Source organism: Callithrix jacchus, chromosome 7, assembly GCF_049354715.1.
Source record: "Callithrix jacchus isolate 240 chromosome 7, calJac240_pri, whole genome shotgun sequence".
Taxonomy (NCBI): domain Eukaryota; kingdom Metazoa; phylum Chordata; class Mammalia; order Primates; family Cebidae; genus Callithrix; species Callithrix jacchus.
In genome coordinates, this window is record NC_133508.1 from 13,271,739 (window position 1) to 13,287,195 (window position 15,457).

At 44.9% G+C, this 15,457-nt stretch overlaps 1 protein-coding gene across 2 annotated transcripts in view; it reads left to right on the forward strand.

The window, feature by feature from the left end:
• The window catches only part of DHTKD1 (dehydrogenase E1 and transketolase domain containing 1), a 54,041-nt gene that overhangs the window by 14,677 nt on the left and 23,907 nt on the right, over positions 1–15,457 (forward strand). For both annotated transcript variants that reach the window (XM_035252788.3, XM_078329474.1), the window contains exons 5-10: positions 139–408; positions 2,876–3,047; positions 5,848–6,046; positions 9,448–9,760; positions 12,634–12,718; positions 13,482–13,621. In XM_035252788.3, the coding sequence (XP_035108679.1) occupies positions 139–408; positions 2,876–3,047; positions 5,848–6,046; positions 9,448–9,760; positions 12,634–12,718; positions 13,482–13,621 (1,179 nt within the window). The remainder of the gene's footprint in view (positions 1–138; positions 409–2,875; positions 3,048–5,847; positions 6,047–9,447; positions 9,761–12,633; positions 12,719–13,481; positions 13,622–15,457) is intronic.

Here is a 15,457-nt window from a genome sequence, read left to right on the forward strand (position 1 = left end):
CTGGAATTACAGGTGTGATCCACCACTCCTGGCCTTAAAATTTCTTTTTTATTGTATGATTTCAACGAAGCACTTATTCTTCCTTAGTCTCCATTGTAATGAATGCCATTTTTTTCCTTTTATGTGTACCCACGATAGCTAATGTTCCGTAAAATGCGAGGCTTAAGTGAATTTCCAGAGAATTTCTCAGGCACTGGAGATGTCCTGTCTCACCTGACCTCCTCTGTGGACCTGGACTTCGGGGCGCACCATCCCCTCCACGTGACGATGCTGCCCAATCCCTCACACCTAGAGGCTGTCAACCCTGTGGCCATGGGCAAAACTCGCAGCAGGCAGCAGTCTCGAAAAGATGGGGACTACTCTCCGGACAGCACGGCCCAGCCAGGGGACAGAGTCATTTGCTTACAGGTACTTGGAGCTTCTGGAAATGAGGCTAGAGGTGGGGAAAACTGGGAAGAGCTGTGGGTTGGGAGGGTTGAAAGCAGGTGGGAGACATTCATGATGAAACTGAGAGGACCTTTTGGAAAAAGATTCTGGGATTGTTTTAAAAACTAATGGCAGATTCATGAGGTTTAGTCTTTAGGCAACTGGCCTTAGCCTGCGGCTTCCACTGCAGTTTTCCACCCACCTTGGCCTCCCAAAGTGCTTGGATTACAGGTGTGAGCCACCACACCTGGCCTACCTTTTCTTTTTTATGGTTTTTTTTTTTTTTTTTTTAAAGACGGGGTTTCACCATGTTGGTCAGGCTGGTCTTGAACTCCTGACCTCAGGTGATCTGCCCGCCTTGGCCTCCAAAGTGCTTGGATTACAGGCGTGAGCCACCACACCATGCGGGCCTTTTTTTTTTTTTTTTTTTTTTTTTTTTTGAGACAGAGTCTCGCTCTGTTGCCCAGGTTGGAGTGTAGTGGTGAAATCTCAGCTCACTGCAGACTCCACCTCCTGGGTTCAAGTGATTCTCCTGCCTCAGCCTTCTGAGTAGCTGGGACTATAGGCACCCACCATCATGCCCAGCTAATTTTTGTATTTTTAGTAGAGACAAGGTTTCGCCATGTTGGCCAGGTTAGTCTGGAACTCCTGACCTCAAGTGATCCTCCTGCCTCGGCCTCCCAAAGTGTTGGGATTACAGGTGTGAACCACCACACCTGGCCTATTTTTTTTTCTTCCTTGTTTATTTTAAAATGAAGCCCTTTGGAATAAAGGCAAATAATACAAATTATCAGTGTGGTTCTTTCTTCTACCCTCTCCCAGTTTTTATAACACAACAAGTATCTTTTTTTTTTTTTTTTTAAGTCAGGGTTTCACTTTTTTTTTTTTTAAGTCAGGGTTTCACTGTATTGGTCAGGCTGGTCTCAAACTCCTAACCTCAGGTGATCCGCCCGCCTCAGCCTCCCAAACTGCTGGAATTACAGGCATAAGCCACCGTACCTGGCCACAACAAATATCTTTTAGAGATTTGGGCTGTGGTCACATTTCTTCTATAAGTATTCATTTAAATATAATTAAATGATTATATTTATTTTCTTTATATTTAGAATTATATTGTCTCCTTTAGCTACAGGAGATAATGAATCCTGGATTTTAGAATTAGTCTTCAAATTCCACAGAAATAGATGAATATATAAGGCAATTGAATATTCTGTTATGTCTATGAATAGCTGCATTATCCTATGCATTTTAGTTTTTCACAGGCCAGAAACTTGTAGTGAATAAATTGGGAGTAGGCAGAATTGGATTTGATTATGATATGGCTGGTCTGCCTTCCCTCTCTCTCTTCCTTCCTTCTTTCCTTCCTTCCTTCTTCCCTCCTTCCTTCCTCCTTCCTTTCCTTCCTTCCTTTCCTCCTTCCCTCCCTTCCTTCCTCCTTTCCCTCCCTCCCTTTTTCTTTCCTTCTTTCCTTCCTTCCTTCCCTCCTTTGTCCCTCCCTCCCTCCCTCCCTCCCTCCCTTCCCCCCTTCCCTCCTTCCCTCCCTCCCTCCCTCCCTCCCTCCCTCCCTCCCTCCCTCCCTTCCTTCCTTCCTTCCTTCCTTCCTCTCTGTCCAGATGGGGTCTGAATCTGCTGTGCAGGCAGGAGTGCATGGCACAGTCATAATTCACTGCACCCTCAGATGCCTGGGCTCAAGCAATCTTCCTGTCTCAGCCTCCTGAGTAGTTGGGCCCACAGGTGCATGTCGTCCTACCTGGCTGATTTATTTTATTTTATTTTGTAGAAACATGATGTTGCCATGTTGGCCGAGCTGGTTTCAAATTTCTGGCTTCAAGTAACGCTCCTACCTCATCCTCCCAAAATGTAGATATTACAGGTGTGAGCCACCGCACCTGGCCTGATATGGTGTTTCTAAATAGAAATCTTGGAATCATTAGCCAGACATTCTGTTTACCTTTCACATGATTTATAATACTCTATTTTAATCCTTCAGTTTTACCCGGTACATTGAGCTGATCTTAAGATTGACTTCTGAAATAAAAGGTGAAAATGACATTTTCTTTAAAATCATGAAAAACAAGGCTGGGCGTGGTGGCTCACACCTGTAATCCCAGCACTTTGGGAGGCAGAGGCCAGTGGATTACCTGAGGTTAGGAGTTCGGGACCATCCTGACCAACATGGAGAAACCCTGTCTCTACTCAAAATACAAAATATTAGCCAGACACGGTAGCCCATGCCTATAATCTGGACTACTTGGGAGGCTGAGGCAGGAGAATTACTTGAACCCGGAGACAGAGGTTGCAGTGAGCTGAGATAATTCCATTGCACTCTAGCCTGGGCGACAGAGCAAGACTCTGTCTCAAAAAAAAAATGTAGTCCAACTTGAAACCTAAATTTCTTCATCCCTTATGTTGCTTTTCTCCCCACCCCTCCCCTTCCCTTATGACTCAGGTTCATGGTGATGCTTCTTTCTGTGGTCAAGGGATTGTTCCTGAAACATTCACTCTGTCCAATCTCCCGCATTTCAGAATTGGTGGGAGTGTGCATTTGATTGTTAATAACCAGCTGGGTTATACCACTCCAGCCGAAAGAGGAAGGTCTTCCTTATACTGCAGCGATATTGGTACGTAACACCGGGAGGAGCTGACGTTGCTGGGGCCGCCGTGGAATTCCTAGGGAAGTGTTTAGTGCACACAGAACAATAAGCCTCGCTGGTTATCCCTCCTTTCATTTAATTAATTAATTAGTTAATTTTTTGAGACGGAGTCTTACTCTGTCATCTAGGCTGGAGTGCAGTGGCACGATCTCAGCTCGCTCCAACTTTTGCCTCACGGGTTCAAGTGATTCTTCTGCCTCAGCATCCTGAGTAGCTGGGACTCCACATGCGCACGACCACATCTGGCTAATTTCTTTTTTTTATTTTTTTGAGACAGAGTCTTGCTCTGTCACCCAGGCTGGAGTACAATGACATGATCTTCACTCACTGCAACCTCTGCCTTCTGGGTTCAAGCAGTTCTCATGCCTCAGCCTCTCAAGTAGCTGGAATATAGGCGCATGCCACCGTGCCCAGCTAATTTTTGTATTTTTAGTAATAGACAGGGTTTCATCATGTTGGCCAGGCTGGACTTGAACTCTTGACCTCAAATGATCCACCTGCCTCAGCCTCCCAAAGTGCTGAGATTGCAGGTCTGAGACACGGTGCCTGGTTGATTTTTTTCTGCACCCGGCCTGTCAGTGTGATCTTTAAATCCAAGGACATAAAACAAGCATGGAGCCACAAGTGTGCCATCTCAAATTTCTTAGAACTGGATGGGTGATCTGGTGCAAATCAGAGATTAACACAATGAGTACAACACCAGAGTCCTTATCTCTAGGGTATTCAAACTTGGAGTGCCCAGGAGCCGTAGTGAAAAAGGATGTGTTCAACCACTAAACTTGGTCAAATAGTGTAGTTAGAAATAAGATGTGAAGGCTGGGCATGGTGGCTCACGTCTCTAATTCCATCACCTTGGGAGGCCGAGGTGGGCAGATCACAAGGTGTGGAGTTCAAGACCAGCCTGGCCAACATGGTGAAACCCCGTCTCTACTAAAAATACAAAACTTGGCCGGGTGTGGTGGCATGTGCCTGTAATCCCAGCACTTTGGGAGGCTGAGGTGGGCAGATCGCCTCAGGTCAGTAGTTCAAGACTAGCCTGGCCAATATGGAGAAATCCTATATATAAAAAATATATAGGAATTAGCCAGGTTTCATGGTGGGTAGTATACTCTCAGCAACTTGGGCAGCTGAAGCAGAAGTATCGATTGAACCTGGGAGGCAGAGATTGCACTGAGCTGAGTGCACTGCATCATGTGCGACAGAATGAGACTCTGTCATAAAAAAAAAGAAGTAAGTCCTGGAACAGTGGCTCACGCCTGTAATCCCAGCACTTTGGGAGGCCGAGGCAGGTGGGTCACCTGAGGTTGGGAGTTTGAGACCAGCCTGACCAACGTGGAGAAACCCTGTCTCTCACTAAAAATACAAAATTAGCTGGGCATGGTGGCGCATGCCTGTAATCCCAGCTACTCAGGAGGCTGAGGCAGGAGAATTGCTTGAACCCAGGAGGCGGAGGTTGCAGTGAGCCGAGATCTCACCATTGCACTCTAGCCTGGTCAACAAGAGTAAAATTCCATCTCAGAGAAAGAAAGAAGATGTGAAGAATCAAAGTCAGCTTGTTTTTTACCCATGGACATTGGTAGTTTTTTTTTTTTTTGAGAGATAGAGTCTGGCTCTGTTACTCAGGCTGGAGTGCAGTGGTACAATCATGGCTCACTGCAGCCTTGACAGCCCAGGCTCAAGTGATCCTCCCTCCTCAGCCTCCTTAGTAGCTGGGACTTACAGACACATGCCACCATGCACAGCTAATTTTTTTTTTTTTTTTTTTTTTAGACAGAGTTTCATGCTTGTTGCCTACGCTGGAGTGCAATAAAGCCATCTTGGCTCACTGCAATCTCTGCCTCCCAGGTTCAAGCAATTCTCTTACCTCAGCCTCCTGAGTAGTTGGGATTACAGGTGACTGCACCACACCCAGCTAATTTTTGTATTTTTTGTAGAGAGGGGTTTCACAGTGTTGGTCAGGCTGGTCCCAAACTCCTGACCTCAGGTGATTGGCCTCCCAAAGTGCTGGGATTATAGGCATGAGCGACCACTCCCAGCCACATCCAATTAAAAAAAAATTTTTGTAGAGATTGAGTGTCACTGTGTTGGCCAAGCTGGTCTTGAAACTCTGGTCTCATGTGATCCCACTTCACCCTCCCAAATTGCTGAGATTACAGGCGTGAACCACTGCACAGGGCTGAAATTGGTCATCTTAAGAGAAAGACAGGGCTGTTATTACCCATTTCCAGTTTCACAGATCACAAGGCTCCTTGATGGTAGGAAGTATTCTCTTTTTTTGCCAACAGCCTGGACTGGATGCCTCTTGGGCTTGTCTGTGTAGTTAGTTTGATGAAGATACTGAAGATCCGTTCTTGAGCTTCTTTGGAGAAAATTTATCTTTTTCTAGGGTACATCCTTTAATGACCATTTTATCTCAGGGGGAAGATAGTAATGGTAATAATAATGATAACAAAATATGTATATTAACTACTGTCTACCAGGCACTGTTAGGCATTAATACTGATATGCATTCACTCATTGAACCTTTACATCACTAAGAAGCAGCAGCTCCTATTCCTGGTTTATAGATAAGTAGGCTGAGATTTGTAGCTTTACCAAGGTCACACAATGAGTCCCAGAGCTTGAACTTGCCATCTGGTCTCCAAAGCTTGGGTTGTTAACCAAACCAATATCTACCTGTGAGGACTGGGCAGGAAGCAGGGCTTAGAGGGGGCCAGTGTCATTCTGGGTCAACAGTCCTGTTTCATCTTGATCTTCTGTCCTTCAGGGAAGCTTGTGGGCTGTGCCGTCATCCATGTCAATGGAGATAGCCCAGAGGAAGTGGTCCGTGCCACGCGACTGGCTTTTGAATATCAACGCCAGTTCCGCAAGGACGTGATTATTGATCTGCTGTGCTACAGGCAGTGGGGCCACAACGAGCTGGATGAGCCATTCTTCACCAACCCCATCATGTACAAAATCATCAGGTACAATTATAAACCTTTGTATGATATGCCCCCGAAAAATTGGAATTTATATATATATTTTTGAGATAGAATCTTGCTCTGTCACTCATTCTGGAGTGCAGTGGCACCATTTTGACTCACTGCAATCTCTGCCTTCTGGGTTCAAGCGATCCTCCTGCCTCAAACTCCTGAGTAGCTGGGATTACAGGTGTGCACCACCATGCCTGGCTAATTGTTGTATTTTCAGTAGAGACAGAGTTTCACCATGTTGGACAGGCTGGTCTCAAACTCAGGGTGATCTGCCCAGCTCAGCCTTTCAAAATGCCGGGATTACAGGCATAAGCCACTGCGCCCAGGCGGAACGTGAAACTTTCAGTGCTGAAGCTGACACAGTTCTAGGTTGGAGTGCAAGTGTTACAGTCTTGGCTCACTGCAACCTCTGCCTCCCGGGTTCAAGCAGTTGCAATTCTTGTGCCTTAGCTTCCCGAGTAGCTGGAATTACAGGCATGTATCACCTCTCCTGCCTAATTTTTATATTTTTAGTAGAGACTAGGTTTTGCCATGTTGGCCAGGTTGGTCTCGAGCTCCTGGTCTCAAGTGATCTGCCCGCCTTGGCCTCCCTAAGTGTTGGAATTACAGGCGTGAGCCACCCCGCCCAGCCTCCCATATTCTTCACACTTGGCATGGTTCATCATTGAAGAGAGGAAGGGCGATTTAGCAGCTCAGCAGATGGGAAGACGGAAGCAGGGGGAATTAGGCAAACCTCACCCAAATCTACTTATTATGGTGTTGGCAGGACCAGATATAGAACCTCAGTGATTCATTTCTACAAACCATAGCTGCAGACCTGCCTCTCACCTTGGCAAGAGGTAACTCAGAGGATTTTAATGAATGTTCAGAACCGTGCTGTCCCAGATGGAAGCCACTAGCCATGAGTGGCTATTGACTACTAGTGGCTAGTCCTGAATAATGTGCTATAAGGATAATATACATTCCATATTTCAAAGACTGAGCATGTAAAATATAAACCCAAAATAATCACTTTTATGTTTATTAGATATGGAAGTGAGAATATTATGGGTATATTGACTTAAATAAAATATATTACTGAAATGGCCAGGCGTGGTGGCTCATGCCTATAATCCCAGCACTTTGGGAGGCCGAGACAGGTGGATCACTTGAGGTCAGGAGTTCCAGACCAGCATGGCCAGTATGGTGAAACCCCATCTCTATGAAAAATACAAAATTTGATCGGCGTTGCAACGCACATATGTAATCCCAGCTACTCGGGAGGCTGAGGCAGGAGAATCACTTGAACCCAGGAGGCAGAGGTTGCAGTGAGCTGAGATCGCACCACTGCACTGCAGCCTGGGTAACAGAGCAAGACTCTAATCAAAAATAAAAAATAAAAAGAAATTAATTCCACTTGCTTCTCTTTGCCTTTTCTAATGTGACTGCCAGAAAATTTTAAATTATTTGTGGCTTGCATTTTATTTCTGTCCAATGGTGCTTATTCAGTTGGTTAATGTGACCGAGAGGGAATTTGTGACTTTGGACTTCCTTTTCTAGATACTAGAAAATAGAATAGACTCCCTACCTCTAGTTTATTGCTTTATAGATATAAACTAAAGCAGAGGAATATACCTGGTGACATTTTATGGGCTTTTCTGATCCTCGGTACCAGAAAGAGGACTGCTCTCAGAAGAACTAATTGTGTTCTATTTAGCTCTGAATTTAGCAGCTCAATGACTCAGTGAACCTCGGGGCCCTATATTATTTTAATAATTTTTTTGAGACAGGGTCTTGCTGTGTCCCTCAGGCTGGAGTGCAGTGGTATGATCACAGCTCACTGCAGCCTCGACTTCCTGGGCTCAAGCAATCCTCCTGCCTCAGCCTCCTGAGCACTTGGGACTATAGGCGCTTGCCACTATGCCTGACTAGACGGGGTCTCAGTGTTACTTAGGCCGATCTCTAACTCTTGGGCTTAAGCCATCTGCCCGTCTTGGCCTCCCAATGTTTCGGGATTGCAGGCTTGAGCCACTGTACCTGTCTCCAGGGCCTTATTTTGAAAAATCTATCCTGCTTTCCTCTCGATTTTATCAGAATTCAATATAATATATGTAAATGGACTTTATAGTTTACAGTATTACGTGAATGTAGAGTGCTGATTGTTGCTGTAACACCCAGGTACTTGATGATCATAGTTAAAGGATGATTGAAGAGACCTGAAAGATTGGAACTTTCAGAGACTCGGGCAACTTTGGCTTCCATGCCTTTGTAGATACAGGGGGTTACTGACTGGATAGACAGTGTGGCTCAGCCTTCGACATAATTATCAGAATTTCCCAAATCATGGAAAAAGTCTGTTAATTATTTCTACTTTAATGTAGACAAAAACTTACAGAGATAAATTTGTTTTCTCTTACTTGCCTGGAAAAGAGGTTATTATGGTGAGTGCCTTCACTTAATACATTAATTAATTATATTTAACACTGTTTATTTATTTTGTTTTATAAACGTACTGAGATGAATGTGATGAACGTGACATAATATAAAATTGGCTCTCTTAATATGAACAACTCAGTGGCATTTGTTTACCTTCACTAAGAGGTGCAGCCACCACCTCTGTCTAGCTCCAAAACATCTTTCCTGAATGCTTTTTTTACTTTATGTATTATTTAATTAAATTAATTTATTTCTTGAGATGGAGTTTCGCTTTTGTTGCTCAGACTGGAGTGCAGTGGTGCGATCTCGGCTCACTGCAACCTCCGCTCCTGGGTTTAAGCAATTCTCATACCTCAGCCTCCTGAGTAGCTGGGATTACAGGCACCTGCCACCATGCCCAGCTAATTTTTTGAATTTTTAGTAGAGACGGGGTTTCACCATGTTGGCCAGGCTGGTCCTGAACTCCTGATCTCAGGTGATCCACCTGCCTTAGCCTCCTAAAATGCTAGGATTATAGATGTGAGCCACTGCACCCGCTGAATGCCTTAAAAAATTTTTTTTTTTGAGGCCGAGTTTCACTCATGTTGCCCAGGCTGGAGTGCAATGGTGCGATCTCAGCTCACTGCAACCTTCACCTCCTGGGTTCACAACCTTCACCTCCCGGGTTCAAGTGATTCTCCTGCCTCAGCCTCCTGAGTAGCTGGGATTATTGGCATGTGCCACAACGCCCAGCTAATTTTGTATTTTTAGATGAGACAGAGTTTCTCCATGTTGGTCAGACTGGTCTCAAACGCCCAACCTCAGGTGATCTGCCTGCCTTAGCCTCCCAAAGTGCTGGGATTACGGTGCGAGCCACCGCACCCGGCCTGAGTGCCTTTTTAGAGCACTGACACTCCACAGTGTTGGACAGTGACTGTCTCTTTCTTTCTTAGATTGATACAGGTCAGGTTGATTTTTGTTTTTCCTCTTTTGGACAGAGCCCGAAAAAGCATCCCAGACACATATGCAGAGCACCTCATTGTTGGCGGACTCATGACACAGGAGGAGGTGTCTGAAATAAAATCCTCCTACTATGCAAAGTTGAATGATCACTTAACTAACATGGCCCACTACAGCCCCCCTGCCCTGAATCTGCAGGCCCACTGGCAGGGCCTGGCTCAGCCGGAAGCGCACATCACCACCTGGAGCACAGGTGTGCCCCTTGACCTCCTGCGGTTTGTTGGCATGAAGTCTGTAGAGGTGCCGAGAGAGTTGCAGATGCACAGTCACCTCCTGAAGACACATGTTCAGGTCGGCAGCTCCAAATAGCTGGTTATTGCTTTTCCTTCCTGCTCAGCAAAGGAACTGACATTGGTCTGGGGTTTTTGCTTGGGTGATTTATTTGACAGATGTTTATTATGTGTCATTAGGTTCTAGGAACCAATCCGAGTGATGTTTTGGTACTGATAGTCAATTACCTCAGATTATCTCTACTTTTATTTTTCTTCCATGTATTTATTTATGTGTAATGTATGAACATGCATAAATACATGCACACTATAAAAAATACAGAGATACTGGCTGGTGTGGTGGCTCACACCTGCAATCTCAGCACTTTGGGAGGCCAAGGCGGGCAGATCAAAAGGTCAGGAGTTCAAGACCATCCTGGCCAACATAGTAAAACTCTGTCATTACTTAAAATACAAAAATTATCTGAGCATGGTGGTACACGCCTGTAGTCCTAGCTACTTGGGAGGCTGAGGGAGGAGAATTGCTGTAACCAGGGAGGTGGAGATTGTAATGAGCCGAGATCGCACCACTGCACTCCCGCCTAGCAACAGCACAAAACTCCATCTCAAAAAAAAAAAACCAGAGATGCAATAATGTCTGTTTTTATTTTTCCAGTTAGTAGAAAACACTTTGTTTCAGGTGGCTTAAATAAAAGAAACAAAAGTTAACACACATACCTCCAAAGTAGCTTCTTAAACATGCTGAAGTTTTATGTATTGTCTTGTGATCACTATAGGATAACAAACCATCCTAGGGGGCCTGGGACTTAGTGGGTTTCTGGTTTGTGGGACGTTCGGTGCTAAAACATGGAGAACAAAGAGTTAAAGGTCTTTATCTTTCTTAAGCTTGGATGAAGGAACTTTGTTCTCTAAATTATTTTATTTTATGTTATTTTTGAGTTGGAGTCTCTCTCTGTTGCCCAGGCTGGAGTGCAGTGACATCATCTTAGCTCACTGTAACCTCTATCTCCTGGGTTCAAGCGATTCTCCTGCCTCAGCTTCCTGAGTAGCTGGGATTACAGGTGCGTGCCACCATACCCTGCTGATTTTTGTATTTTAGGTAGAGATTGGGTTTTGTTATGTTGGCCAGGTTGGTCTTGAACTCCTGACCTCAATCGATCCATCTGCCTTGGCCTCCCAAAATGCTAAGGATACAGATGTGAGCCACTGCGCCCAGCCTGAATACTAACTTTGGCCAGGTGTGGTGGCTACTATTTGTAATACCAGCGCTTTGGAAGGCCAAGGTGGAAAGATTGCTTGAGCCCAGAAGTTCAAGACCAGCCTGGGCAACATAGTAATACCTTATTGCTAGAAAAGATTAAAATTGGCCGGGTGTGGTGGCTCACACCTGTAATCCTGGCACTTCGGGAGGCCAAGACCAGCTAATTGCCTGAGCGTAGGAGTTTGAGACCAGCCTTGGCAATACGGTGAAACACTGTCTCTGCTGAAATACAAAAAATTAGTTAGGCATGGCAGTGGGCGCCTGCAGTCACAGCTACTCAGGAGGCTAAGAAAGGAAAATCGCTTTGTTCTGAAAGCTCTTAAAAGGGTAAAAGAAAAAACAAAAGAAGGAAGAGATTTTTGAGTTATTTAAAAGATTTAAAAAAAAAAAAGAAAGAAAGAAAGAAAATTGCTTGAACCTGGGAGGCAGAAGTTGCAGTGAGCCAAGGGTCGCACCACTGCACTCCAGACTGGGTGACAGAGCGGGACTCGTCTCAAAAAAGAATTAGCCTGCTGTGGCGGCACATGCCTGTAGTCCCAGCTACTCAGGAGGCTGAGGTGGGAGGATTGCTTGAGCCCAGGAGGTTGAGCTTGCAGTGAGCTGAAATTTTACCATTATACTTAAGCCTGGGTGACAGAGTGAGACCCAGTTTTCTGTTTCCAAAAAAAAAAAATTAAAAAACAAAACAAACAAAAAAACCCCACTGACTCCTAAGTTTTTAGTATAGGTAGAGAGACTATTACAACAAACTATTAATATGTTCTCATCACCCAGCTTAGGAAAAAGGATGTTATAAATGCAATTCCCCACATACCCCTCCTCGATCTATCTCCTCCCACCTCCACAGGGTAACCACTAACCTAAGCATGTGTTTGTTTTGTCTGTTTTAAAATTGTATGTAGGCTGGGCGCAGTGGCTCATGCCTGTAATCCCAGCAGTCTGGGAGGCTGAGGTGGGCGGATCACTAGAGGTCAGGGGTTCAAGACCAGCCTGGCCAATATGGCGAAGCCTCTTCTCCACTAAAAACTACAAACAATTGCTGGGTGTGGTGGTGCAGACCTGTAATCCCAGCTACTTGGGAGGCTAAGGCAGGAGAATCGCTTGAACCGGGAATGCAGAGGTTGCAATGAGCTGAGATCACGCCGCTGCACTCCAGCCTGGGCAACAGAGTGAGTCTGTTTCAGAAAAATAATAAAATAAAACCCACTGTATATAATTGTTCTCCTTCTCTAATGTATCCCTTTGTACTCTGTTTTTATTCAGCATTACGTTTTTGATGCTTAATTTTGTTGTATTAATTTTTTTGTTTTTTGAGATGGAATCTCACTTTATTGCCGGGCTGGAGTGCAGTGGTGTGATCTCAGCTCACTGCAACCTCTGCTTCTCAGGTTCAAACGATTCCCTGCCTCAGCCTCCCAAGTAGCTGGATTTATAGAGACATGCCACCAGGCCTAGCTAATTTTTGTATTTTTAGTAGGATGCAGTTTCACCATGTGGTCCAGGCTGGTCTCAAAATCCTGACCTCAAATGATCCACCAGCCTCAGCCCTCCAAAGTGCTGGGATTATAGGTGTGAGCCACTGGGCTTGGTCTGCATTAAATTTTTTGGACTCATTGTGAAAAAGGAGATGGACTCTTAGATGTTCCTTTTTTTCCTTCCTCTGAATTTTACAGTCCAGAATGGAGAAGGTGACTGATGGAACCAAGCTAGACTGGGCCACAGCGGAAGCTCTTGCCTTGGGTTCTTTACTTGCTCAAGGTAAGAATTTTCTGTCTGACTAGTAGAGAGTGCTTTCAATCATATTTGCTGCCTGTTACCTTTGCAGTTTGAGCTATAACTACCTTCCATTGTGTTCATTGACTAGAGAAGTTCTAAAACATGTTAACTTTTCTTTCCCTACAATATTACTTAATCGTAGTATAATTAATGCTGACAATCTTCATCATAGTACAGACATAGGACAGTTACGCCTGGGGAACGAAGGCCTAGGGCTGATGTACTGGAAAGATAGTTTTCCCTAAAGATTGCAGGCCACTTCATACCTCTCCTTTCTTATACAATCTCATCTTAACTATCGACTTTTGAATATCAGACAGTATATATTAATAACTACTATCTGTTATCATAAGGAAAATTCTCAGGGTTAAGTCAGTGTATGAGAATTTAGGCTGGGCGCTGTGGCTCATGCCTGTAATCTCAGCACTTTGGGAGGCTGAGGCAGGCAGATTACCAGGTCAGGAATTCGAGACCAGGCTAGCCAACATGGTGAAACCCCATCTCTACTAAAACTACAAAAATTAGCCGGGCATGGTGACACGTGCCTGTGATTCCAGCTACTCAGGTGGCTGAGGCAGGAGAATCAGTTGAACCCTGAGGGGCGGAGTTTGCAGTGACCCGAGATCGCGCCACTGCACTCCAGCCTGGTGACAGAGCGAGACTCTGTCTCAAAAAATTAGAGTCACCACGCCTTATTATTAGGTTATTTATGGGAATCTGACTTTTTTTTTCTTGCTTGCTTAAGGTTTTAATGTTCGTCTAAGTGGCCAAGATGTTGGCCGTGGAACTTTCAGCCAAAGGCATGCAATGGTGGTTTGCCAGGAGACCGATGACACCTACATCCCCCTGAACCATATGGACCCGAATCAGAGGGGGTTTCTAGAGGTGAGATGGCTCTATAGCTGTTGTAAAATCAGGAGCCGACGATTCCTGTTCCAGGCTTCTTAGAACAAGTAGGAACAAGTGCTGGCACCTTTGGGTTCAGTACTTATAGAAGTAAAGGGGTGCTATGGGTGGTTGAGGCAGGTCTGTCAATTTGTGTTGGAAGTAAACCACTGGAGAATAGGCTGGAGCTCTCTTAGGCTGGTGGCGTATCTATAATCATGTAAATGTCAAATGGATGTGCATTTTGTCAACTCCAAATTGACATTATCATCTGCATATTGCTGTAATTCATTAAAATCAGTCAAAGATGTAGATAAGTCAATATTCCTTGCCTGCCTAAGGAAAGCAAAATCACACATCCTCAAGATTACCTGTTCCCTAAGGTGTGATAGGCTTGACGAGTGTACATAACTGTGTATTTATTTCTTTGTCTATTTTTTTGGAGACAGAGTCTCGCTCTGTTGCCCAGGCTGGAGTGCAGTGGTGCCATCTTGGCTCTCTGCAACCTCCACCCCTCAGGCTCAAGGGAAACTTATGCCTCAGCCTCCCAAGTAGCTGGAACCATGAGCACAAGGTGCCATGCCTGGCTAATTTTTAGTAGAGATGGGGTTTCACCGTGTTGCCCGGGCTGGTCTTGAATTCTTGGCCTCAAGCAGTCCACCCAGCCAGATATAACCATGTATTTCTGTGTGGCAGCATCTGTGCCCTTAGTACTATAAGGGCAGTAGTGGAGTTTCTTCATTTGCTTATCTCCAAGTGCCTAGCACATGTTTATGAAAATAACTTACTCCTTAAGATAAGTTGAGCGGCATGTCTCCTCTTTCCTACTCTAGCCATTAGTTTGAAAACGTCATCTTGAATTACTGACACCCCATAAAAAATTCACTTGGTGGCCAGGTGTGGTGGCTCACGCCTATAATCCCAGCACTTTGGGAGGCCGAGGTGGGAGGATCACAAGGTCAAGAGATCGAGACCATCTTGGCCAACATGGTGAAACCCTGTCTTTACTAGGCAAAAATTAGCCAGGCATGGTGATGCCTGCCTGTAATCCCAGCTACTAGGGAGGCTGAGGCGGGAGAATCGCTTGAACCCAGGAGGCGGAGGTTGATGTGAGCTGAGAATGAGCCACGCACTCCAGCCTGGGCAACAGAGCGAGACTCCGTCTCAGTAACAACAACAAAAAATTTACTTGGTAAAAGCCACATTTTAGGCAGATCACTTAAGGGATATGGAGCTCATCTTTTCTTTAAGTTAGTCCAAAATCTACCCTTAGATCAAGTCAGATTGGTGAACTGGATACTGAAATGTTTAGTATTCCCCTACCTCAGATGAGGCTTTCATTGAATTGTGATTTGATACTTATTATCAGTTTTGAATTTTGCTATTTAGAAGTCCCAATTAAATGCCTTGTGTCTGTTTTGTGGATACTCTTGAAGATTTAATTTATTATTTAGGCCAGGTGGGGTGGCTGATGCCTATAATCCCAGCACTTTTAGAGGCCGAGGCAGGGAGATCATTTGAGGCCAGGAGTTCAACACCAGCCTGTCCAACATGGTAACATGCTGTCTCTATTAAAAATACAAAAATTAGTCGGACATGGTGGCGCATGCCTGTAATCCCAGCTACTTGGGAGGCTGAACCCAGAAGGTGGAAGTAAGTGAGCCAAGATTGTGCTACTGCACTCCCGCCTGGGCGACAGAGCAAGACTCTGTAATAATAATAATAATAATAATAATATATTTTATAATATCGAGTCCTGTATGTGAAGACCCCAGGAGAAACTCCTGCTTGATCTTGGTAGTGAGAATAGCTGTACTTTCCTGAGCAGTGATCTGC